The sequence below is a fragment of the Athene noctua genome, chromosome 15 (assembly GCF_965140245.1).
Source record: "Athene noctua chromosome 15, bAthNoc1.hap1.1, whole genome shotgun sequence".
In the NCBI taxonomy this organism is placed as follows: Eukaryota; Metazoa; Chordata; class Aves; order Strigiformes; family Strigidae; genus Athene; species Athene noctua.
In genome coordinates this window covers 10,610,795-10,636,906 of record NC_134051.1, presented here as the reverse complement: position 1 = coordinate 10,636,906, position 26,112 = coordinate 10,610,795, and the positions used below count along the sequence as shown (strand labels likewise).

The 26,112-nt window shown below is 36.1% G+C and overlaps 1 protein-coding gene across 3 annotated transcripts in view; it reads left to right on the top strand.

Moving 5' to 3' along the window:
- The window catches only part of TRRAP (transformation/transcription domain associated protein), a 101,304-nt gene that overhangs the window by 60,849 nt on the left and 14,343 nt on the right, over positions 1 to 26,112 (top strand). For 2 of the 3 annotated variants that reach the window (XM_074918853.1, XM_074918852.1), the window contains exons 57-65: positions 4,552 to 4,743; positions 9,906 to 10,134; positions 10,351 to 10,616; positions 11,370 to 11,470; positions 14,216 to 14,417; positions 15,509 to 15,673; positions 18,953 to 19,043; positions 20,682 to 20,881; positions 21,651 to 21,912. In XM_074918853.1, the coding sequence (XP_074774954.1) occupies positions 4,552 to 4,743; positions 9,906 to 10,134; positions 10,351 to 10,616; positions 11,370 to 11,470; positions 14,216 to 14,417; positions 15,509 to 15,673; positions 18,953 to 19,043; positions 20,682 to 20,881; positions 21,651 to 21,912 (1,708 nt within the window). The remainder of the gene's footprint in view (positions 1 to 4,551; positions 4,744 to 9,905; positions 10,135 to 10,350; positions 10,617 to 11,369; positions 11,471 to 14,215; positions 14,418 to 15,508; positions 15,674 to 18,952; positions 19,044 to 20,681; positions 20,882 to 21,650; positions 21,913 to 26,112) is intronic. The other variant, XM_074918854.1, reaches the window with a different exon arrangement.

The window sequence follows — 26,112 nt, the reverse complement described above, 5'->3', positions numbered from 1 at the left end:
TCAGGCACTGAGCCTGAGATTGGGAAGTAACGAGAAGAATATGAGGTGAGAATGAAGGAGGCTGGAGGAATACAAATTTGACTAGGAGTGGCAGGGTATAGCTGGGTAAGTAGGCTGAAGCAAGAAGTTGAAGAAAGTGATTCCCTTTGAGAAAGTGTGAAGGACTTGGTAAAACTAGCAGAGAGGAGAGAGGCTTTGAATTAAATGTTGCAGGGTATGTCAATGAGACTGGCTGTGCAGAAGAGAGTTTGAGTTGAGAGACAGGGACTGGACTTGAACAAGGATCAGCAGGATTACAGAAAGGGGTAGGTTACTTCTGGGGGAGAAAATACTTTGATTCTGCTAAGGTAGATTTATAAAGTAAAGAGAACCATAATGCATAAGCACAAGGGCACACTTAGCTTTTGGATGATTGACTTTCAAATGTGTTCCCCAAACAACTTTTTATGTGTGTAATGTTTATACTAGAAAGCATACAAGTAAAAATACTGAGACCACTCATAAGAAAGAGTAGGCTTTTGTGAAGTGACACTGTTCAAATCTACAGTCTTTACTGAAAAAAAGAAATAAGGCTAAAAAGTGTTTTTATCTCCTGTCAAATTGTCACAATTTCTGTTTTGTGCTAGAAGTAAATATAATGATTGTACAGAATTCTTGATATATATGTTTATGACAGAGAATGCTGAGGCTTCAAGACAGCACTGCTAGTAGTTGTTTCCTGTAAATTCCTTATTTGATATTTTGTGGAATTGAAAAACTCAAATTTGGAATTTTCCCATGTTCCGAGGTTTCCCCAGAAGCTTAGTGCATTGATGATTATACTTTCATAGTTTAATGTAAAGCTTACAGAACCATAGAATAGTTTGAGTTGGAAGGGACCTCTGGAAGTCATCTGGTCCAATGTTCCATCCAGAGCAGGGCCCAAGTAGATCAGGTTGCCTTGTCTAGTGGAGTTTTAGTGTCTCTAAGAATTGAGATGACACAGCCTTTCTGGATTTACTCTCCATCATGAAGTAGCATAAATGTGCCCTGCATGTTATATGTTTTAAACTAGTGCAGTACTTAGCTTCTTTTGTTAGAAACTAAGGAACTTTTGTATGGCAAGTGAGGTAGTCAGCATCCCTGTTTTGTAACGGATAGTATGTATTGTTTGTACTTTCCTGCTATTGACCTTCCTGATTCATTACGGAGTTCATTGTTGTGTTCTACTTGTAATTCATTTTGCTGAGCAGCATGCACTTGTAAAACATTTAACCTTCCCTTTGTCCTTTCCTGGGTTTCACTCATGAGACTGTGTATTCTGTGCTATCCATGTGCTTGGTGAATGAATGCTTCATACAGTTTTGGCTGCTACAGAACAGTTTAAAGGCAGGAGGCACACTAGGTACAGAAAAATAACACTTCGAAAGATTTAAATCGGAAGATGTTGGAAAGATTTAAATCTGGAAGATCTTTTTCCTTATGAGTATCCTTAAACATTTTTATTTCTAGTGAATAAAGTTTAAATGGCTAGGGAAACAAGCTGTAAATGACTCCCCCATTTTCTGAAAATGTTCAACAGAAAATATGTAGGTTAATATTTTTATCTGAGAGCAAATTTTGATGTATTCTTTGACATGCAGAAAGCTGGCCATATTTAGGTAACTTCTTCTTTATCCTCCCTTAGGCATCTTCTTCCCAACTGTTTTAAGAACCATCTCATGTGAATAAGCTGATGGTTATTGTTCTTGAGGATGCTGTAAAATGTCAGGCTGTACAGCCAATTCAGGCTTCTTGGGGCAAATGACAGACTTCTGTATTGGTGTCACCAGTAGATTTTTCTGGGATTTTTTTTTTTTAACTTTGTATGTGTTATCACTCTTCTGTAGAAGATGGAAAACTTTTTTTAAAATTTTAGGGAAATATACCCTCTTTTTATGGCAGGTAAAGTTGTTCATCTGTGATTAGTTAATATAAACCAGATGTACAACTGAAATCTGAAAGGTGAGAGTACTGCATTAAATCACAAGTGGAAAGGAGCTTGCTGATCTTCACTGTACCACTGCTATATTGTGTGACATTACTGGAATCACTCTGCTAAAGATGCCAGAGTTCGGAATAAGGGGGTGAACTGCGTATTTAAAATATTAGAGACAGAGCTCTGAACAGAGCCTTAGGTAGTGTGTTTTCATATTGTAGAGAGTGAGCCAGTAGAATTAGTCCCTCACTTAATTGGGGCTTACTGTTTCATCAATACTGTTTAAGTTTTGAACCAATACCTACCAGTTTTACATGTCAAAAGGACAGTTGACTGTCTACCTTCATAATATTTGTGAAAGGTAAAACACGGTAACGCTGAGCATCCTTTAATTTCAGTGTCTTGCAGGACTAAGTTCCTGTATACAAAATATCCTAACAGCATGCTTCATTGTGAAAACTTAGTATCACATGATAAATATGCCAAGTGGTGTGTGTGTCTTACTTTCTTTAAAATCAGACTGAATATTACATTTTAAATGTGTTATGTTTATTCTTCTGTAACACTTTGTTTTGTCAAAAGGGAAGATAGGTGGATGCAATCAGTATGTTTTTCTTTAAAGGCTAAACTCTGAAAACGGTAAAGGTTGTTTAATTAATTAGAGGTAGTGTTGTCTTTTGATGGAATCTAAATTAAGGGTGTCCAACCATTGCGACATTTGAAATGGAATTTTGTAGTATTTCTAGTACTGATGGTTCAAATTAAATAGGTGTCTCTAAAGATGGATTTTATGCTTTATCAGCCCATGTGAAGCCAAATCTGTAAGTAGCAAGCTGGATATGCTACAAAAATTACCTTATAGGTTATATTTACATTTTAATTAACTTCTCTTGTTCTTATAACAATTGCTATTTTGTATCCTATTTAAGTATGCAACTTCAGTGGCTAATTGTAGAAATGATATTATTCGAGAAACCTGTAAAGCCTAAAATAAGAACTGTAGTGTACAGTGTATTATAACCTAGAGTTTAACCAGAATGAAATAGATCATGTCTGACGGGTTCTAGTTTCGGAGATTTGCAAGTTGAGTAGAAGTGACAACCGTGAGTAACTGCTGATATGCTTTAGCTGCGGTTATATTAAATGAGATATTTTCAGTAATAAGACATTTGCTAAACGACTAAGGAGAAGATGCTGCCGAAGCCATAAATGGAGCTTTTGTGGCTCTACTCAGATTCTTGTTAAAGTGTCAGGACATGTTTGCATAAATATTAGGATGTGAAAGAGTAATTGATTCTATGCTGCTATACTAGCTACTCCAGTTTTATTGATATTCTTTAATGTGGCTGCTTTTTATCAAGTTCCATGGTTGATTCACAATAGAGGTCAGAAAGGATGGCAAATAAATATCAGTTTTTGTAAATCTTTGTGAAACATTTTTAATAATCTACCTATTAAAGTTGAGCTATTAAAACAGCAAGTGGCCTTTGATAGGGCCCAAGACTCATTTCCATTCGCTCACATTGCCATTGCGTTTAATGATCCAGTAGATAATGTAATAAAGAAAGAGATTGTCTTCACTGTCTAAATGTAAGGTTGCTACCTGGCAGTTTCTCTTTGCTGGCTCAGGCGTAAAAGTCAGTTGAGGATAACAGAAATAACAATTGTAATGGTTAGGATACAATATATCAGTAAGAAGATAATGCAGAGGGATTTCTATGTTGCATATCAAACCATAAAGGGATTGATGTAAAGTGGAAGAAAGAGAAGTGAAAAATTTCTAGATTTAAGGCCTGCAGTGTCAGCTAGTGAGCATTGGTTAAGTGCAAGCTTACTGTAAAATACTCACAGATTTTAGTTGCTAGACAATTCAAGTACTTTGCTGGATTTAGTTGCTGAGTTTCTACTGTTCCAGGATTTTAAGAAAATGGCTTAAAATTATTTTAAAATTATTTTATCAATGTGACCTGACTTTGCACCTGTTCTCAGAAATCGACATAATGGGAAGGTTAGCTGTGTATAACTTAAAAATTTATTAACTGCTTATTTTCATAAAGTTAGTAATGTCCTAGAGCAGGCAGTTAGGAAGTACAATGCTGGCATAATGTGCTGACATACAGGGGTGGGACCCTTTTAAGTGAGAAGTTGACATTACTTGTTCTGGAGCCCCTGAAGCATTTCAGAGGTAGTATGTATTATCTGCTGAGAACCATCTTTTTTCTTTATACAGGATGAAGTGGTTTGCAGTGAGCTTCATGCTCCTGTTGCAAGACTGCTTTCAGCTTGCTCAGCTGTCTCTGAGCTATACTGCAGTTGTCAGTGTAAAAATACCTTAACAGCAGGTTGTGTGCAGGTACTTCTTCTCTTGTGCTGAATTTGCAATTTATTTGCTAGCCTGCCCTTGCCAATAACTGAGAGCTGAAACTCTTCTAATGACAAAAGTTTTGACGTTTTTAGTCTTCTATTTTTAGAAAATTAGCTAATTTTTACAAAAAATAAAACTGATTGCCTAAGAAGGCTTTTAAAAAAATAATTTAAAGAAAGTTTGCATTTGAGCATGATCTTTACTGGATTTTTTCCTATTTCATTACCAGGTTGAGTTGAGTTGTCCAAAAGAGATGGCGTGGAAAGTGAATATGTATAGAGGATACTTAGCAATCTGCCACCCAGAAGAGCAACAGCTTAACTTCATTGAGCGTCTGGTAGAGATGGCGAGTAGTTTAGCTATTCGAGAATGGCGAAGGCTTCCTCACGTGGTCTCGCATGTTCACACTCCCCTTCTCCAGGTAAGAATGAAAAGCTTTTTACTGCCAGTTATTTAGCAGGTTTCAGAACTTTAGTAACTGTGAGCATAAAATATTTTACTGTACAGTACTGATTGTTTTTTTTATAATGGTATTTTTTTTGTTAAAAGTTGTAGAATGTGCATTTCAATTTGGATTCCTTTTAAAGTTTTTATAGTTTACTTGAATCCATTCTGTTTGTGGCATACATAATTAGCTATTTAAAAATTGATTGCATGGCTCAACTTTTTTTTGTGGACTAATGCATAATACACTGCGGTACTTGGAGATCTTGACCATACGGTGTCTTGTGAAGGGAGGTCCACTTTGGATGGGTATATTGTTGCATTGTGTCATCTGCAGAAATGTTGAAATAACCCCTTAAGTGTTCTTTTCAGTTAAATGTGGTATGGCATTTTGTTAACTTTAATGTACTCCTATATGTTTTGGTTTTGTTTTTTTAATTTGGGCATTAACAGTTAGCTCAGTAAGAGAAAAGTGTATTTAGAAATGCTGGTATTTCTTTGAGGAGTAACGTTCTCAACAGGCTGAGCATCCCTGTGGCTTAAGGATTAAGGTCAAAGAACCAAAAACTGTAGAAGTATGTTGTTAGTGAAGGACTTTTCAGGTGAGCACTACTACCTTTAGGAAAAATACCATAGCTTCTGACCAATGTGAGCCTTACCTTTTCTTTGTGATTTCTACATTATATTGCTAAATGTTCTGATTTGCATCAGGAGAAGGAAGTAGGAAGGAACCTAGTTTTTTAAGTATACGTTATTTCTTGTTGGACAGGGAGTTAATTGTATACAAATTCTGTTGAAAATGAGTGTGGATTTTATTAAACCAACGTGTGTACTTCAAAGCTTCGTGCATTGGTTTTCAGTTTTATTAGCTGTCCAGCTAGCTCATTTGTCAGGTTCCGTTCAATAGTGTATTAAAATCTTGTGGTAATATTGTAAAAAAGAGTTCCCATTTTCAATCATGTTGCTTCACAGACTGAGAGATTTTGTAGGTTGGGAAGAGTGATCTCTGCTCCCCTCATCTAATCTGATGCCAGATACAGGAAAGAATAATTCTTTGGTCTTAAGGCCATATTTTAGTAATGCTCCTTGTCTACATAAGGGTGCACATCGTCCAAATTTAACAGTGCTGATTGAAAAGGTTACTGCTTGCCACTAATTAGTTAATTTTAATTCCAGTCTGTTGTGGAGCACTCGTGAGTAGGTCAGCTGGAAGCTTTGAGTAAGTGGTAACCTCTGTCAGGGGCCTTCGCTGAACTGAGAAGGAATGAACTGCTTGAATCAGAAGGGATGGAGTCCTATGGCCTTACTAGTTTCTGATCTGAAAGAAATCTATGTGCTTTATGGACGAAAATGCACAAAACAAGCATGAAGTTAGACAAGCTTGTTTCTAAGGTAGGGGCAGAATTCTGGCAATGGAGCAGTGAGATGCCATGTCCAGAATGAAGTGAGGGACAGCTAATGGATTTGGGGTTACAAGAACTTTAAAAGCAAACAAACAAAACCCCTAACAGCTCCCCTCAAAGCAAATAAAACCCGCAAAAGTTGAGTATTATCTAATCTTAAGTAACTGAATTCTTTTTCACAATCATTTAAAACAGTGACAGAAGTTTGCAACTCGAATTTGATACTGTCCTGTAGAATTACAGCAATATCTTGCACATGATTTTTAATAGCACTGATGTTCAAATAAACTCTCGTGTGCATGCTTGAATCTTTGACTTTAAAAGGATGCGTAACTTCCCAGTTGGGTAACCCAGTACATACTTTGCCCAGAGGATGGGCAAAGCTGACATTCTTTTTGTGCCATTTTTCTCCTTAGTTTCTTTCTGAAGTTTGTCATCCATTTCTAGGGTTAACTTTGTCTCCATTTCTAGGAGAAGATAGAGCTCATTGACTGCTTCAGATTCATAAAAGCGTTTTGCTCTCATAAGGGGAAATGCTATTTTCTGTTTCTCTAAAGAATGCTTAGAATAAGTAAAAGATTACTTTTATCCTTGCTAAACAGGTTCCTAGTGCTTATTAAAGTGCATCATGTTTTAGCCCTCAAATCATTAAATATTACAAGGCAAAGAATGTACTGTTTTCCAGCATTTATTTAAACGTAAACTGATTTTAAGACACTGTACACCAGGTACATGTTTATTTTTGCTGTGAGAAATCTTTTATTTCGTTCACACAACATTAACAATTCAATTTCAAGACAAGACGTGTTTAAATCCTTTCTCTTTGGCATACATGTTACCTGCAACTGGTCCACTTAGAAAATTAATGAGAAGTATGTGCTTCTTGTCCTGTCAGAAAGAGGTTGTAAGAACTTGAGGTGGTTTTTTTGTTTTTTTTTCAGACCTCCAGAAACATTTTTCGGAAGTAGTTGGCACAACTCTGATAATATAGAATTTGCAGTTTAGTTATTATTGAGATGAAATAACATGTATTACATGGTGAAAAATGCACAGCTTATTCGTTTGCAACTTTTACATGTATTTCACCGTAACAAAAATGTGCTTCTCTTTCCTTTTGAAATGAATGGAATGTCAACACCCTTTTGTTTTCTCTTGAATTTAATTACCTAATTCATTTTGCAACTGTAAGAGAATAATTTTCGAGAGCAGATGTTACTGCCAAGTGTAATTGAATGGAAGTAGGTGCCGAAACTCATCTTTAAAAAATGGAATTTGGCCTTGAGGTGCTTCCAGAAGCTTCTTGAAGATGAACCTTGTGTCCTCTGATTTGTATTGTACAGCTGCAGCTGGAGCGTGGAAGTGGGGCTGGGGTAGGAACGTGTTGAGTTTGTCATGCAGTATGTGATCTGGATAAAAAATGCCATTTATTTGTCTTTGAGGCTGACTGTGTTCCTGTTTAGGTGTCCTGATAAACATATAGCTGGTGAAGATTAGCTCTTGTTACTGTTAAGGGAACCTGTCATTTCCAAGGGAGAAACTCTGGAATATTGAAGTGCAACAAAATCTGAAATTTTGTAACATGGATGTATTTCTTGATGGACCATTGCTCAGAGAACTATGAATGAACCTTACCTGTAGAAGTGCAGAGGACCTTGCTTTCTGAGTTCTGTTTGCTCTAGTTGCTTCTGTTTTAAGATCAGTAGTTTAACCCTGTGTGTCATGCCCAGTGTGATTCTTATGTAACTAAATGTACATCATCTAAGGTACCTCTACAAAATGACTGTACTTGTGGGTAGAGCTTACACAGCAGCCCATACTTCTGAATTTTTATAAGTTGATGCACCAGATAAAGTGAATGAATATGGAAGTTTTCATTGAAAGGAAGCTGTCAAGTAAACTATTTCATTTGTTTGAGCTGATACAATACCACTAGAAGGCTTCTTGATGAAGTGAATTCACAGATCTTTCAGGTTTTCTCTCCCTTAAGAATGGCAGTATCTGCAGCATGAATGGATTAGTATTACAAAATATTTAAATGCCTTCAAATATCAATTAAAACAAGCTTTTAAAATAATCTAATATGTATATATTCTTCATGAAGAAATGATAAATTAGTCAGTGACTGACAGAGGTACAAATGCAGCCGTGAATTTGCACTGCAGTAATTACTTTTTTCTTAATATCAGATAGTATGTGATTAAATACCTGTGAGAAAATTAAATTTACGTGATGAATGGGTGTAGGATGAAGGTTAAGCTATTGTGAGAGCCGATACTGAGATGATTGTAGGAAAATATTACTTTAATTTATTTTGTTTCAGGAGATTTCACTCTGTAAATTTGGACTGCCTTTTTCTTTTTTTTTTCCAAATAGTTATCTTATTTGGTTGATTAACAATGAATACAACTGTTATCTGCCCAGTGGTAGCTTAGAGAATACTACATTGGTTTTATTGTACTGCGGGTAATTAAATTCCATTAAGTTTGGACCTTTTCTTTAGGTGGTTGAAGTTTTAACAAAATGTCTGTTGCCTTTAGTAGGTTTGAGACTACTGCCATCTTCTGTTTGTTCCTCTCATTAATTTAAGGGTAATAGATGTCAGTGAAAAACCATGTTAAACTTAACTTCTCAAAGATAAGGTCTTTGCAGAATATCCAAAGTAGCAACTTCAGGAGCACGTAGCTAGTATTTCTGTACATTCAAGTTTCTATCAAGAAGTCAGATTATGACCAGGGAATTTATGCTAGTACAGTCCTGTTAAAAGTTTTGGGTTTTAATTCTTCAGAGTTTTGTTTAAGGTCAGTATTTTTACTTGATCCTTGTATTGAGTACACTCTCCATATATCTACTTGTGCTATGATTAGCGTTGATGTACTAAGTTCAAAATTGTATGTTAGAATTAAATTCTAAGCTATTGTTTTATTTAAATGTGGTGGGGAAAAGGGTGGAGGTGAAGAGAAAGCATAGATTCCAGTAAACTCTTTACTTTGGTGTGTGTTTGGGTTTTTTTGTTCTGCTTTTAAAAAAAAAAGGAAAAAAAGAAAAAAATGCTTCTTAAAAGCAAGACGATACCACTTGAGGAATAATTTGTGAAAACATTTGCAGTTCAGAATAAAAGAAGGGGCGGAGGGAATTTGTATCTTAATACCATCAAGGGAAGACATGTCATAGTTACCCAAAGTTAAACCTAGCAAGCAAACCCATAGTATTGTAGGAAGAACACATTAAATATAGATCAGTAATGTCTTTTTGCAACCAAATAATGTTAGGCCATTTAGATTTTGTCAGAATGAGGCATGCATGAAATAAATTGCTTGATACTTGTACTCCATCCCTGGAGAAGAGGGGAGCCTGAAGTTATGCAGGGACCTTTTGCAATCATGTAAGAAAGTACTTTATGGCACCTCTATTTTTTAAAATAATTTGTTGGGTTTTTAAGACTAACAACCCATTGGTATAATTTCTATGCTGGTGATTCACTGGATGAATTCAACATTTCAGTCAATGACTAAAGTGTTGAATCAGTTTCATGGGATTTTTTTGCTATTTTGTTAATTATTAGCTTGGTTAAAGGTCATTTATGCAACAGATAGACAGGTCCCTAAAACAGCATAAATAGTTTTGTCTTTACTTGATAATTTAAAAGTGGCATACATAGAAAACTTTTTCTTATGATGTAATTGGCCAGCTTATTGTACTATTCTTGATGATACTTATATTCCTTAATATTTTCTAGGCAGCGCAGCAAATAATTGAACTGCAAGAAGCAGCCCAAATAAATGCAGGATTGCAACCAACTAATCTGGGAAGGAACAACAGCTTACATGATATGAAAACTGTTGTAAAGACTTGGAGGAACAGGTTACCTATTGTGTCAGATGATTTATCCCACTGGAGCAGCATTTTCATGTGGAGACAACATCATTACCAGGGTAAAACTGCCTGGTCCAGCATGCATTCATCATGTAATTTTCCAGACAACACATTGTTTGAAATAAGTTCTTAATACTTCTTTTATTTAAACATACAGGAATGTTGTTGATTTTGAGAAGTTTGTTTTCATTTGATTTCCATTTAAATGTTTCATTATCTGGTCATCATTTCATACGTATTGCTTTGTAAGTTACTGCTGCATATATAATTTCATTTATAATGACAGACATTTCATGTTTTATTTCTAGCTATTGTAACTGCATATGAAAATAGTTCTCAGCATGATCCTAGTTCCAATAACGCTATGTTGGGAGTTCATGCTTCTGCATCAGCCATTATCCAATATGGAAAGATAGCTCGCAAACAAGGGCTGGTCAACGTAGCTCTGGATATACTGAGTCGCATTCATACAATTCCAACTGTGCCCATTGTGGACTGCTTTCAGAAGATACGCCAGCAAGTTAAATGTTATCTTCAGCTGGCTGGAGTCATGGGCAAAAATGAATGTATGCAGGTATGGTGGCTTTATCTCTGAAGTTGTTGTTGGAACTTGGAGGATTACAAGGGCCATCAGATACATTGGTTTAAGTAAACTGCCTGTGTACAGAACAGGGTCTGAATTTCGTCAGACATGTTACACCATGCATAGAGTGTTGTTTTAAGTAATGGTGTTAGTCAAAAGCAGTCATTGTCCTCTTTGAACTGAATACTGTGAACACGTTAAAAATTAGCTGAATAAAAAGTAAAGTGGAAATACAAGGGTTTTTTAAATCTTACAAGGTAGATAAATGGAGAGGACTTGAAAATTATATTACTTGCAGTAGGAAGAAACAACACTATTGCAAGACTAACTGAAGCTCTAAATTTTGAGTGTCTGACTCATGAGTGATGGATGCTGGCATACTGAAGTGAAATTGTATGTGTTGAAAGGAAAAAATGTGTAGTCAAAAACCACTGACATGATTATAAGGTCACCAAACTGGGACCTTAATAGTAATGTAACATAATATAAATAATAATAATAAAACATAAAGAAAGTGAAAAAGATAAGCCATCACCTGATGCATGTTGTCTGTAGTGTCTAATAGTTTTGCATAGGCCAGTGTAAACTTAAAATTGTTCAGTTCAGATTTTTTTAAATGAAAATTAAATACTAGAAGCTCGTGCTATTTAAATTTAAAGAGAATATTTTGGCTGTTGTTTTATGGCACTTTCATCTTAAAACCTTCCATTTTAGAAGATTTTCTCACTAAGGCTTATTTAACAGGGTCTTGAAGTTATTGAATCAACAAATCTGAAGTACTTCACCAAGGAGATGACTGCTGAGTTTTATGCATTGAAGGGAATGTTCTTGGCACAGATTAACAAGTAAGTATGTTGGCTGGAAGAGGCACAAGCACACATCTGAAAAAAATGCAGCTGAGGTATTTCAACACACTATTTGAGCAGGAAAGTTGTTCCATATTTTTATACCAGCCTAAAATTTCTCACAACTATATAAGTAAAAGTGTACGTGAGTGTTCCTTTACAGTTTGAAGATGTAATAGTTGTCATATTTTTAAGTATTGTAGGAAAGAGGTAGTTAAAGCAAACATTGAACCAGTTCTTTTTAAAAAAGTTTTATATTTAAGGGGGTGAGATGGGAAGAGGCAGTGAGGATAGATTTGTCCAAAGCTTTGCAGTTTAAGACACATTTCTGCTCCCCCCTCCCCTGTTCTGTGAGTACTTAGACAAACTGACATCTTAGAGAAGTTGACAAAAGGAGGTGGCTTTAATTATGTTCTTATTGTAAACACATATAAAACCAAGGAAAAAAAAAAGTTCAGTCAATAAGCTTACAGCTACTCAAACAAGATTAGCTTGCCTCTGTTTCTCTCATTTCTGTTGCATTGTCATTGGATATGTCCCATTAATAGCTGCAAGTGGTCAAGGCATAGGAAAATGTGTTGTGGCATAGTTCAGAGTTCTTAGACAAATCTGGTGTGTGTTGCAATATGGAAATGCAGCACTCATTTCAGGTAACTGATTTTTCAAGGCTGATGTGGTGTGTGTTGGAGACCGCTTGCATTGCAGCAATTAAACACCCAGGTGCAACTCTTGCTTTCACACAACTACTTCTGTAATAATTTTGCTTTATGCTAACAAGCATCTTACTATTTTGAGGAAGATCTCTCTTCAGTAAACAAGTATCTCAGCAGTCAAATTTTGTTTAGTGATGCCAAAAAACCCCTTTGGATTTCAACAGCTTTTAATATGCATGGTATTTAATAGCAGTATTGCTACATGTTACATATGGGTGGAATAATTCCTTTACCACTACACTGTGGACACTTACAGAATGAAATTCATCAGGTTTTAAGCTGTACACTGCAACCTCACGTAGCAATTTAAGTCAGGAAATGATGAATATCTTCTTCTGTGGATACAAGAGAGAATTTTAAATAGACAGAATGCAATTATTTTGATGGAAAGTGCAGTGGGCTTTTTTTACGGCCATAATTGAGCTTAGTTTCACTTGAGGTGTAGAGAGAAGAACGTGTACCTCCACCTATCTTTTTAAATTATTTTAAATTCATTCAGATAAAGTAAAAAGCAGCTAAACTGTCTCTGTTTGTTCTTTCAGGGTAGAATAGATAAAGGTTTTTGTTTAAAACATCGTTCTGATGTACTTACAGTTCCTTAATCTTAACAAAAAAACTACAGGCATTTTTTTGGAACCACAGTTGAGATCAGGAATTTAGGAAGGTTACAGTTAGGAACAATCGCAGGGTTGAACCTGAGAATGTGTGGATACTATTATCTGTGTGTCAACTAAACTGGAAGTTAAAGGTCACCTTTGCTCTTGCATCTCCCTGTGCTGTCCATTTGCTGAACAAGGTGATAGAAACCATTTTAAAAAAGTCATCTCAGGTGTCAAGAATGATGGATTGTAGAGAAGGAGAAAAAACCGATGGAAAAGTCCCCTTTTTATAAAGGGGAAGTGGTGATACAAAGTCATCTATCAGGCTGCTGCTGTGGTAGTTCACTTCAAAACCTTGATCTAGGGTGTGGAAAGAAACACAGTAATATAACATAAAAACTAATATATACTTTGACTAAGTTGCTTTACTTTTTATAGTTTTGCCCCAATAGCTAGTCATTTTAATTTATCACTATAATCCTCCAGGCTAATATTTTAATATTTAAAAATAGAGTTAATTTTTAAAAAATTAGTCAGAGAAGCATTATGTTAATTTAGTATGGTTTATTTCAATGTTTATTCTGGAAAGGGAGAAGTGAGACATTTTCTATTAATAAGGAATCTTGGAATGCTTTAAAAGTTTCCTCATTTCAATAATGAGTATGTGAGTTTTCTCATCCTTTATTTTGATGCCTGAAAAGTTACAGATTCAAGGACTGCATATATATATATATATATATATATATATATATATTGAGATGAGTCATGCCAAATCTTGGGCTAAGAACAGTTGAGGAAACCTTGAGAAGACTTCAGAAGTATCAAACAAATAATCTTTTGGTTACCAAGAACTGTGTGATTAACCTTCATATTCCTTCACTTTTCCTGTTGAAAAATAAGCTTTTAAAGCTATAGGGATGAGGAACTGACTTTTTCCAAATAATGCTGATTGTAAATTTTTTCATGTCTTTGGTGGGAGAACAACTAAATAAGATGTAGTCCTCCAGAAGAGAGCTAATGTAACACTTTCCCACTCTTGCTTTTTGTTACTCCCTCTTTTGCTTAGCAGAGAAGCACTTTTTAATGCATTTGCTTCTGCTTTTGCTCTTCTTGTGTTATCATTTGTTCTTCTTTCTCCCAGTATCATTGCTTGGGTTGCAATTGGAGGGCACTGGAAGTTTTTTAGTTTTTTTTCAGGGAGTATCTGGAGATCTTAAGACACTTACATAATTGTTCCCATTATGAAGCATTTACTTTCATAGGTGCTGAACTTTGAAAAGATAAAACAGTCATAAGGGACTTTCAGAGAACTTTAATGTAAAAATATCATGGAGTATTAAGGAAGTAATTCAGTATCCTATCAGAAATCTGACTTACCTAATTTAGTAACTTTTTGCGTGTATAATGCTAATATTCTTACTGTCACAATGCAGGTCTGAAGAAGCAAACAAAGCTTTTTCTGCAGCTGTGCAAATGCATGATGTTCTAGTGAAAGCATGGGCAATGTGGGGTGACTACTTGGAGAATATTTTTGTGAAAGAACGTCAGCTTCACCTGGGTGTGTCTGCTATTACTTGCTACCTGCATGCATGTCGTCATCAGAATGAGAGCAAATCAAGAAAATACTTAGCAAAGGTAAGATCTGGATGTTTAAAAAGGAATTGGAGCTCCGCCCTTTCAGAAAAGGTTGGGATAATGTTCAATGCCCAAATTTGTGCAATTAGAGAAATATCTCATAGCTTTAACTTAGGCAGTAAGTCTGGTTGCTGTTGGGTCACTGCACATAATCAATCTTGGGTTTTTCTGCTTCATTGAGTTATCTGGGGTTTACTTTAGGTATGGACCTTTTTGTGGGAGAAAAGGGAGAAATCACATCCAGTACTTCCACCATGTAATGCGGTGCAATATCTGCAGGAAGGCATCCTTTGGTCTTTTAAAAAGTAACATAATTTGATGTCTGTTTATCATTACTATGGATAATTCATATTAACTTTTACCCTAGTATGCATTTTGTTCCAAATAAGCATTTTCTATAATTTTTACTCTTAATTCAACAAAATTTCAGCCAAAAAAAGCCCTTTGTACTATGTATTTCTCAGTTTGGGGATATTTAATCTCTGTCACGAAGAAGGCTTAAAAAATGATAACAGAGTGTGGAAGACAATCAGATTTGAACATGAAACAGAGAAAATGTTTTTTTAGGTTAAAGGTGGCTTTGATAGCACCCTGAAGTTTATTATTCTCCCTGTCTGTTTGCATAACTGTTAGTGATTTTTAATGAGGGCTTAATATAGTTGCATTTAAATTAAACTGTAGAAAAAGTATCATTAAGGATGAACAATGAAAATAATAAAAAGCACCCAAAGAAATACTCAAGTTCTTGCATCAAAGTTAACTTATATGAATAGCATATTTTAGGTTCTATAAATATGCCTCATTTTCCACCTGTTCCCCCCAGTGAATTTCTGGAATACAGTCATATTCTTCCGCTTTTTTCTGTCTTGTTTCATAGCAAGTAGGGCACTTACTAATTTATTTTTTTTTTACATCCTTTAAATACTATTTCCAAGGGAAAAAATGGCTTTGGCTAGGCACAATGAAAGTAAGTTCTTGTGTCCAAGGCAACTTTATCATATTAATAAAATATTTGTGGACTTCTGTGCATCATTGTGATTGATGTTTCTTGAATTTAAGTGCTGAGATATCCTCTTGAAATTCTCTTTTAGGTTCTTTGGCTACTGAGTTTTGATGATGATAAGAACACCTTAGCAGATGCAGTAGACAAGTACTGTATTGGTGTCCCACCTATTCAGTGGTTGGCCTGGATTCCTCAGCTGTTGACATGCCTGGTTGGCTCAGAGGGCAAACTCCTTCTCAACCTCATTAGTCAGGTACAGAAGATAATCACTAATTATTTATTGTCTGTAGTCTTTGTTTTCAAGATGAGATACAAATATTTTTCCAAGCAAAATAAGAAAATGCTAAGCTTTAAAAATGCTATTGTTTGCAACAGTTGATGAGTTAAAAAAAATGCTAATTTCTCTCTATAAGTAGAGTAATTTAAATTTCAAAGTGAGTATTACTTAATGAGTTTGAATCCAGTGAAATTGTATGCCGTATGTGGATGGGGCAATATAGATTTCCTTCTGGAATTCTATTTATTACATTTTTCTGAACACGCTTAGAAATATGTAGTTAAATGCTTGTAATGTAGGAATAGGGATATAGAATTGTTAGCTTCAGTGACTAAAGGACAAACTATTTCATTAGTGCTTTGTTTTTTATTAGACATGATTTTAAAAAACAAGACTCTTGACCATCAGAAATCTTCACTATGGCTTTGTAAATTTTCACTCGAAGTTTAGCATGACAAATGATTAGACAAATAAGGATAAGGATTAGGGAGTTAGATTATGAAACTGACTTCCTGGATTTGTGCCTCTGAACTGACAGATAAGAGTTTTGATTAATCTTGCTTTGGGATTTTAAGATTTTATTGCCTGTTCTGAAGCGGAATCTAAGAATAGAATACCTGTAACTCAGTATAAAGTTTCTATAAGCCTGCCTGTAGACTAAGGGAGAATAAGTGACATCTTTCTGTTGATGTGTGTTTAGATAGTGTTTTGTTATTGCTTAGTGCAAACAGGGGTCAAACATCATGTTTTCAGAGATGCTAACTCTTCGTGGTCTAACTTCAGCTCTGTTCTAGCATGTGCACAACCTGGAAGCATTTTGGTCTTTGTTCATTCAGGTTAATGTAAAGCAATTGTGAAGTCCTGTTAACATCCATGTGAACATAAGAAGCTCTCACAATAGCCTGTACCCCAGGCCACTCTTTGCAGTGCTCCACTGCTCTGAAAACTGGCAAAGGACAACTCTTGCGCTGAATGCCTTGCAATACTCTTCTTCTTGCCTTCCCTCCAATCTTGATTTTTGAGATACAGATTATAATTTCTGTGGATCCTTTCCAACTCAGCATAATCGATGCTATCCAACTCCTTTTATACTATCCCTTCTTTTTGCTTTTTCAGTGCTCTGTCAACGTATTGTTGTAGAGAGAGAATATGTCCACATGTGTTTGGATGTGCATTGATACTTGTGTACATAAATCCTAGATGTGTGCGTGTACATACATGTATATATATGTTCCTTCCCCCTCTCTCCATAAAATTAAAAAGAAACTTTGAAGAGAAGAAACACCCAAACAGCTTAAGAAAGCGAAGTAGCTAAGGTAAAATTTCTGATGGATATGGCATGGTGTTGTCTTGCAGCACCAGTGTGCTCAGCTGTCTTCTAATAGCGGGCAGAAAAAGCTTACTTTATTGCATTGTAGACATTTTTTATTTCTCGAGATCTGTATACCATTTTTAGAAATTAGTACCTACTCATTTAGAAATGAGTACCTACTCTTGAGTACCTACTCAGAAGTCCTACTGTAGTTGGAACTTAAGGTCATAAATATTGCAGATATTTTTGGTTATCTTGCCTTTAAACTTCAGGTCCACAGAATGAATATAATATTTTAAAAACCCCAAATTTTCTGTGTCACTAATTTAAAACTCTTAAGTTTGCAGAAGTACTAGAACCTAAACCTTATAATTGTCTTCAAATAATGTACTCTTGAATTACAGCGCAAAGCATATGTATGTCAGGTTAGTAATCTGCAATAAGTATCATAGAATGGTTTGGGTTGGAAGGGACCTTAAAGATCATCCAGTCCCAACCCCCCTGCCACGGGCAGGGACACCTTCCACTAGCCCAGGCTGCTCAAAGCCCCGTCCAACCTGGCCTTGAACACTGCCAGGGAGGGGGCAGCCACAGCTTCTCTGGGCAACCTGTGCCAGTGCCTCACCACCCTCATGGGGAAGAATTTCTTCCTTATATCTAATGTAAATCTGCTCTCTTTCAATTTAAAACCATTACCCCTTATCCTATCACTACACTCTCTGACCAAGAGTCCCTCCTCATTTTTCCTGTAGCCCCTTTAAGTACTGGAAGGCTGCTATAAGGTTTCCCTGGAGCCTTCTCTTTCTCCAGGCCACTAATACCCCCAAGTCCTTCTCAGTGCTACTCCTAATCCACTCCTTGCCCAGCCTGTGTTTGTGCTTGGGATTGCCCTGACCCATGTGCAGGACCTTGGATTTGGCCTTGTTGAACTTCATGAGGTTTGCACAGGCCACCTCTCCAGCCTGCCAAGGTCCCTTCCTTCCAGCGTATCAATCACCCCACACAGCTCTGTGTTGTTGGTGAACTTGCTGAGGGTGCACTCGGTCCCACTCTTTGTGTCGCCAACAAAGATGTTAAACAGCACAGGCCCCGACCCCGACCCTTGAGGACGCCACTCGTAACTGCTCTCCGCTTGGATATCAAGCCGTTGACAGCAGCTCTTTGAGTGTGACCACCAAGTCAATTCCTTATCCAAGGAATTCCTTATCCAGGCTAATATTACCGAACAGTTAAATGCCATTGCAAAATTTCCACCACTTACCATACCCATTTGGATAGAGAAAGAATCCATGATTTAATAAAGTTGTGGCTGGAGAAGATGTGCTCTATCATGGATAGTACTTAGACACATCGTTTCTTTCCTTTAATCGATACTGAGATTTACAGAATTTTAAAAGGATGCTGAATGTTAAATCTTTTCAGCTTTTTTTTTTTTTTTAATGGAAGCCATAAAATCTTTTTTATTTTCTAGTGAAATTGGTATCCCCTTACATTAAGTGCCACAATTAGGTGGAATAAACTTACTCTCTAATGGGCCTTCTTATCAAGTATCACGGGGCTCACTGGGAATTGTGGCCTAATTTAAAGACTAACCGCTGTCATTGTGTCTGTTTTTCTTCCATTATGTACATGAGTAAGATCTTTGAGCTGGCCCAGCTGGTACTCTGGCATTATGCTTTTTCAGGTTTATTAAGCAATATGATCTGGAAGCCCTAATTAGGTAATGCCTTAACAGTGTGTGTAGGGAGTTATTTCATCCTCTTTGGGTTTCTGTTACTGAAAGAATCTTTAATTTTCTAGTTTTCCATAAGCTGTTATTTAAAACAAGGAGCTGATTATTACTGAATTGCACTCATTTAGAAAGAGAATCTGTATGTGTTGATCTGATCTGTAGTCAGTTTTTCATAACTGGGAAATATGTGTTTGTGTGTATCTCCGTACAGGTGGGAAGAGTCTATCCCCAAGCCGTCTACTTCCCTATCAGGACCCTCTATTTGACCTTGAAGATAGAACAACGAGAGCGCTACAAGAGTGGTGAGCTTGATAGTGATCAAATTGTTTGGGCTCTTTGTAACTTTGTTATTATTTTCAGTTTCACCTGATTCTGCTGGGAAAATAGATTCTTTAGAGAAAGTGCCAACTTATCAACACTAAACAAAAAATTCATAATAAACTTTGCTTTCATTGATTTGTTTTTGTGAAGTTAAATCTACAGATGGCTTGAGCTGTCTTGAATTTTCTTGAATAAAACATTCACCAAGAAGAGTTTAATCTCCTTCATTCTCATGTCACCTTAATTACTGAGAATCACATGTTCTTTACTGGATTTTTATCTTTAAAAATTGGTGGAGATAAAATTCTTTCATTACAAATACAGAAGAGCATTATAATTTTCTAAGATGTTCTAGACTACTTTTGATTGGAAGTATGAACCATGCAACATTTAGTTTCTTTTCAAATGAGTCAAACTTCAAAAATAACAGAAGTGGGTTCATGTAATTCATGTGAGGTAAACTGCTTTCTTTGAATAATCTGTACTTTAATGTCTGTAATAACTTGAATGTGTTATAGTGGTGAATCTTAAGGTGAATTCAAGTAAAATGAGCATCTAAGTTTATACAAAAAAAAAAATTTTGGCTTTGAATAAATGTTTGAGGAGTGGGGAGAACATTAAGCAATTTATACAACACCTTTTTTTTCTAGAATAAATCCTATTTAGAATTGTTGTGTCATATGATTCCACAGAATGTTCTTTTGTTCTTTTGTCCCATAGAATCTCCTGGGAATCCCGGGAGAGCTACCTGAAGAGCTCTCCCTTCTCTTCTGTATTTTTTGTTACAAAGTGCATTGTTTATTTAATAGCCCTTTTCACTTGGGAATTGGTTCACTAAATTTCTGAATAAAATTTTACAGGGCACTTATTTAATAATATCTGACTTTTCTTTGTGTGTTTCTTTGGAGAAGGAGATGAGGAGATACCCACATGCCATAATACTTCACTACATTCATATCCAGTGACAGAGGTTTTTGTGCCAAATTCTTGCTATTGCCACCTGCACAGTTAATGATAACCAATAAAATATTTTTCTAGTGGTTCTGCCGCTAACTCCTCTGTCAGTGGGTTGTGTGAAGTAGTGGGGGTCATCTGGTAAAGCAAAACTCTCTGCTTAATCACTGATGTAGTTATAATGCAAGAGATCAGTTGTACTAAAAGATACAGTCTGCAACAGTTTATGTGTTGTTGTCACCAGCATGTTTCATTCTTCAGTTTTGTGTGAGTGATCTCCCCAAAAGGGAAGGGAGCAAAATGCCCATAATTTAAATAATTTGATCCTATATGAAACAATGTCAGTTATATTAAGAACATGGTTAGTTAGTATGAATGTTGAGGCTCCACTCCTGTGTGTTTTTGAAGAGTGTTTATATTGCTCTAATTTCAGGAAGTCTGTATCCCACTGAACAGCATTTGGAGCAGACTTCTCTTTCTAAAAAAACTATTTTCTTTCTAAAAAACACATTTTCTCAAATTGTCTGAAATTTGGTAGGTAATACATGATTAATACTTAATGTCACTGTAAAGCAAATTCTTGGAACAATTTATTTTATTTCATGCAGACATGTATCAAGTTTATGAAAGGTAATTTTTATTTTTTTAAATTTTTCACTTTCCAGATTCTGGGCAACAACAGCCAAGTTCAGTTGGAAATCAGTCCCACTCTGCCTCAGATCCTGGGCCAATCAGAGCCACTGCACCAATGTGGCGATGCAGCAGAATTATGCATATGCAGCGAGAATTACATCCAACGCTTTTGTCTTCCCTGGAAGGCATTGTAGATCAGATGGTCTGGTTCAGAGAGAATTGGCATGAAGAGGTATTTGGCTTTAATACACCTTCATATGTATGTATCATCTAAGGAAAAGTTAACTGCAAAATATTTATCTAATTTTTTTTTTTTAAACATTAAAATACAACTATTTGGTTTGATTCATAAATTGATGTGTTTGTAGAACTGATTGTTCTGATTGGAGTTTTAAGGATCTTGGTTATTTTGGGAAGCAGTACAGAGGTTTCCCAAGACTATTAATTTGATCAATGTCTGTAGAATTTAAGCTGGGCTTGTACTGACTGAACATTTATATTCTTACACTAAGTTTCACAGCGACCAGTTTCCTTCTTGATCTGGTGGTCTGTGACAGGTGGTGATTATTGTCTGAAGTTTGAATTGTAACAGAGAGCAGATGGACATGCTCCTCCACTTTTATTATTTGCCTCTCAGTGTCAGGCTATTCTGTTCTGCCTGCCTAGCACAGTGTTTGTTTGAAGAAGGATTACTCATAGCACATAATTTTCTAATATATATCACAAAATAGAAATCTAAAACTTAGCTACTGTTGAAAGTGCAAGGTGTACTTTGTGATGCAGCATTTCCACTGCTCAGTTTGTTCAGTTGCAGTGCTAATAAGAATCAGTGCTGTCATTCTGATTGACTCTCTGATACAGTTTAAAAATACAGTTTTAAATAAATGTTTCTGAGAGGCTAGTTTACTACATAAAATGCAGTGTGGGAATAAATACTTGGTGTCAGATCAGAAGGTCTCATCTTCCTGACTATGTTGTCCTTTTTTTATTTTAATCCTTAGGTTCTTAGACAACTGCAGCAGGGCTTGGCGAAGTGCTATTCAGTTGCCTTTGAGAAAAGTGGAGCCGTTTCAGATGCCAAAATCACTCCTCATACACTGAACTTTGTCAAGAAGTTAGTGAGCACTTTTGGAGTAGGTCTTGAGAATGTCTCTAATGTGTCTACCATGTTTTCTAGTGCAGCTTCAGAGTCCCTAGCTAGGAGAGCACAGGCAACAGCTCAAGATCCTGTCTTCCAGAAGTTAAAAGGGCAATTTACAACAGGTAAATGTTTAAAATGTTTTTTTTAAATGTTACTTTTAATCTCCAGAGAAATTTCCCACCCAAAGTTCAACTGTGAAGGCATTCTGCTTTTTCAGTCTTCTTCCAGTATTTTTCCTAAAAAGAAAATAAAGAAGACATCACCTTTCTGTCACTCACCAAACCTGAAATAGTTTATTTCAGTCTTCCATGGAGTAATAAAGATAATTCAAGTGGAAACCAGACCTCAACATAGGGAATGAGTATATCATTGTATTTTTATTACCTAAAACTGTGGTCAAATCACATATGTGTCTAAAGATAAATTAGATTACTTCAGTATAATTTTGCAATTTGTGTAGAACTGCCTGCTGTAGCTAAGGGACAATAATGATCTCTTATTTTATGGTGATGCCAGAATTTAATGAAATTTTCACCCCAGAACTCCAAACCGACAGTGCTGTATGAAGTCTTTTGAAACGACCTACTTCGTATGAGTAAGATTACTTTAGTGTTTTGGATAACTAGATTATAAAAATTCTATTACACAAATTTACATCATTGTTAGGTAAATTGAATCAATAACTTTAATCAGATCTAATTAAAAAGGTACTTAAGGGAAGTAGTTTTTTTGCTTCATTCGTTTTCTCTTCATCAGTGGAGTTACATGTTTGAGTATCTGATGTTGATTTAAAATTCTAAGAAAAGCTTGTGTACAGTAGAGTGTGGTTTTGATATATTTGGTGAAAAGTGTTAAAGCCATGCAGCTATATATGACAGAAGGTGACATTGATTGGCATCACAGTTTTGGATTGCCAGGATTTTGAGTTTTGCATCTGTGTAAACTACATCAGCTTTTCCTTAAAGATAATCATGGAGTTAGATGAAAATGAATAGTTAAATACAGGTGTTGGTATTTTTTTAGCAGAATAATTCAAACTTACTAGTTGTTCAAAACGGGAAGGATAGAATTTTGGTGAAGACCTGGGTTTTCCTCTTTTTCTGAATGTACTTCTCTTTACCCTACTGGGACTCTGACTTAGATCATTCTGGCACAAGTTAAAGTTCTATCATAGCTTTTATCGTGATTTTAAAAAACATCCCCTTTCTACATGAAGTTGATTCCTCTGCAAAAGTGAATCTTGCAATGAAAAGTTACTCTTTTTAGAATTCTAAGTTACATAAAGTTGCCTTAACTTAAAATTATTTGAGGTCAACACAGCTACTGAGAATTTAGAGTTTGACAAGTAGACTTGCAGTATTTTTTCAAGCATTTTACTGACAGTGTTGTGAAAATAAGTGAACTGATGGTAATCTTGTGAAAGTAACTCAGTTGTAGATATGACCTACATGTCTTGTGCATGCTATGTATTGCATGATGCCCTTTTTGGGGCACAACAGTTGCATGACAGCAGATAATGAAAGTCCTGAACCATATGATTCAATTTTTAGTGGATGAAGTGTACTAGGGAGTGAAATGGAAGTAGAAGCATTCTATGTGTCTTTAATGGAAGCATACAGGGGGGAAGAATATCATTGGGCAATGATTAATGGCATGAAATTTAACAAGTCCAAATGCTGGATTCTGTACCTAGGATGGGGTAACACCAGGGACAGATAGAAATTGGGAGAGGTGTGGCTGGAGAGCAGCCCTGCAGAAAAGGGTCTGGGGGTGCTGGGTGGCAGCAGGCTCAGTGTGAGCCTGCAGCGTGCCCTGGCAGCCCAGAGGGCAAACTGCATCCCAGGGTGCACTGAACACAGCATGAGCTGTCAAGAGGTGATTATCCCACTGGATTCAGTGTTGGTGAGGCCTCACCTGGAGTGCTGTGTGCAGCGCCGGGCCCCACAGTTGAAGAAGGATGTGAAGATACTAGAATGTCTCCAGAGGAGGGCAACAGAGCTAGTGGAAGGAGTAGAGGGGATGTTCTGTGAGGAGTGGCTAAGGACTTAGGGCTTGTCTAGTTTGGAGAAAAGGAGGCTGAGGGACGACTTCATTGCCCTCTGCAGCTTCCTGAGGAGGGGATGGGGAGAGGGAGCTGCTGAGCTCTCCTCCCTGGGATCCAGTGGTAGGATGCGTGGGCATGGATCAGAGCTGCGCCAGGGGAGGTTTAGACTGGACGTCAGGGAGCATTTCTTTACCAAGAGGGTGGTTGAACGCTGGAACAGGCTTCCTAGAGAGGTGGTTGATGCCCCAAGGCTGCCAGTGTTTAAGAGGCATTTGGGCGTTGTCCCTAATAACAAACATGCTTTAATTTTTGGTCAGCCCTGAATTGGTCAGGCAGTTGGGCTAGATGATCATTGTAGGTTCCTTACAACTGAAAGACTCTGCTCTACATTTAATACAAGTTTGGACTTGTTTTTCATTTTTAGTAATGTTTTATATGTATTTACATTGCAATAGTAGTGTAGTCACTTCTTTATTGCTGTGAAAGTTGTTAATAACTTTTTGTTGGATTTGAGTTCTTTTTGGTCTGTTACAGTATCTCTTAGTTTTTTTTACTTTGAGTGTTAAAGAGATCAGGGATTTCAGAAGGTGTAAAGGAAAACTAAATACATTACCAGGCTCAAGGCTGCAAAATATAATGTTTCAGAATTTTTCTAGAGAAAGTTTAATTACAATTCAGGTACAATTTTTAGTTAAAAATGGAGGGGATTTTCTGTTTTTGTATGCTGTTGTGTATTTTTTCAATGTCTTCATAATACTTAAATGGCTGTTAAGTTTTCAGGTTTGCTATCTAATCACAGAATTTTAAAAGAATTATATGGAACAACGTACAAAACAAAGAGTAACAGTAGGCCTGGGCATAAAAGTCATGTAAAGTCATCAACTGCAACATGTTTCTTAGTAAACTTCAGTTTAAAAATAAGTAATTTCTGTATTTTTTTTGTTGCAGACTTCATGTTTTATTTTTCAAGTATGATTAAACATGAATGTCTACAGGATTAAAATAATTGTTTTGCTTAGTGCTAGATTTGATTTTATTTGAATCTAATAAATTCAGTGTTTTAATTCACAAATGAAGTGTGGGAAGACATGACATTAAACTGATCAATATACTTATGCATTTTTGTAATTTAATTCATTATGCAGGAAATTAAAATAAGTTTTTTATTAATTTTGTAATAACACTAAAATATAAATAAATGAATAAGATTGTAATTACTGTACTGATGATAGCAAAGGCTGTTTTATGAGAAACCATTTGTAAATCATGCCTACTGTGTCCTTTTGTCACACTAGAACATTTGTATTTGTTTGTTTTTCTGATTCTCAGTACCAGTTGCATTTAGATGATGGACAGATAATTACAGTGGTTGCCTTCCATTTCAAATGTATCCAAGCTGAGGAGGTGTCTTGGAGTAAACTCTTCAGTTATTTCCAGATTAATGTTGGCAGCTATGTTTTATAGATGCTTTCAATGATGTTTGGTTGCATAATCATTTCCATCAACATCTGAGTTGCATCTTGATTCCTGTTTGGTGCCAGTGGGGACCCTCACACCATTTTTTATATTCTTAATACTTTGTCTGCAGTAGTCTGGACCGTTGAAGCTTTGATAGGTCATCTTTTTCCATCCTAACGTTATATATTTTAAAACCAAATTTTACTTTGAATTTTTTTTTATTGAACTTCAAATGCATAACTCTTTGACCATCTGTTCTTTGTTCCTTCTCTCCTTTTCTGCTAAACCTTTGACATCAAAGAACAGGCAAATGCTGAGAAATGCTCCCTTTGAGAGCTGTCTCAGCAGTGAAAGGAGGAGGAAAAACTGCCTCAATTGTTCTTTTGTGGGCAGATGATAGTTTAGAGTTTGGATTGGCTTCTTTCTACAACCATCTCTCCATTAAAGCTGAATATGAATGGAAAATTCCAAAATATACCCTTAAAGGGCAAGATAATTTTTTTGAGAGTTTTAGCACCCAGCACAATGAATAATATATTTACTGTGAATGGAAACTCTGTAATCAGAAGGAAGCTTCTTGAAGTCTTGGTGTGGGGAGAGGGCAGGGGAGAGAGCTCTGTTAATAATTTTCAGATTTAAGGATTTATTTTTTTTCTTAAGTGAGCATAGCATCACTTTGGTAGCTATTTACTTTCCTTCTGATTTTTATATAACAGGATGTTATCCAGAAAACTCAGACAAAGAGATTAAATTTAGCATTGTGTTTGACCTTGGTCTGGTCTTTGCAGTCGTGGTTTTCTGGAGCTGACTGATAAACTGG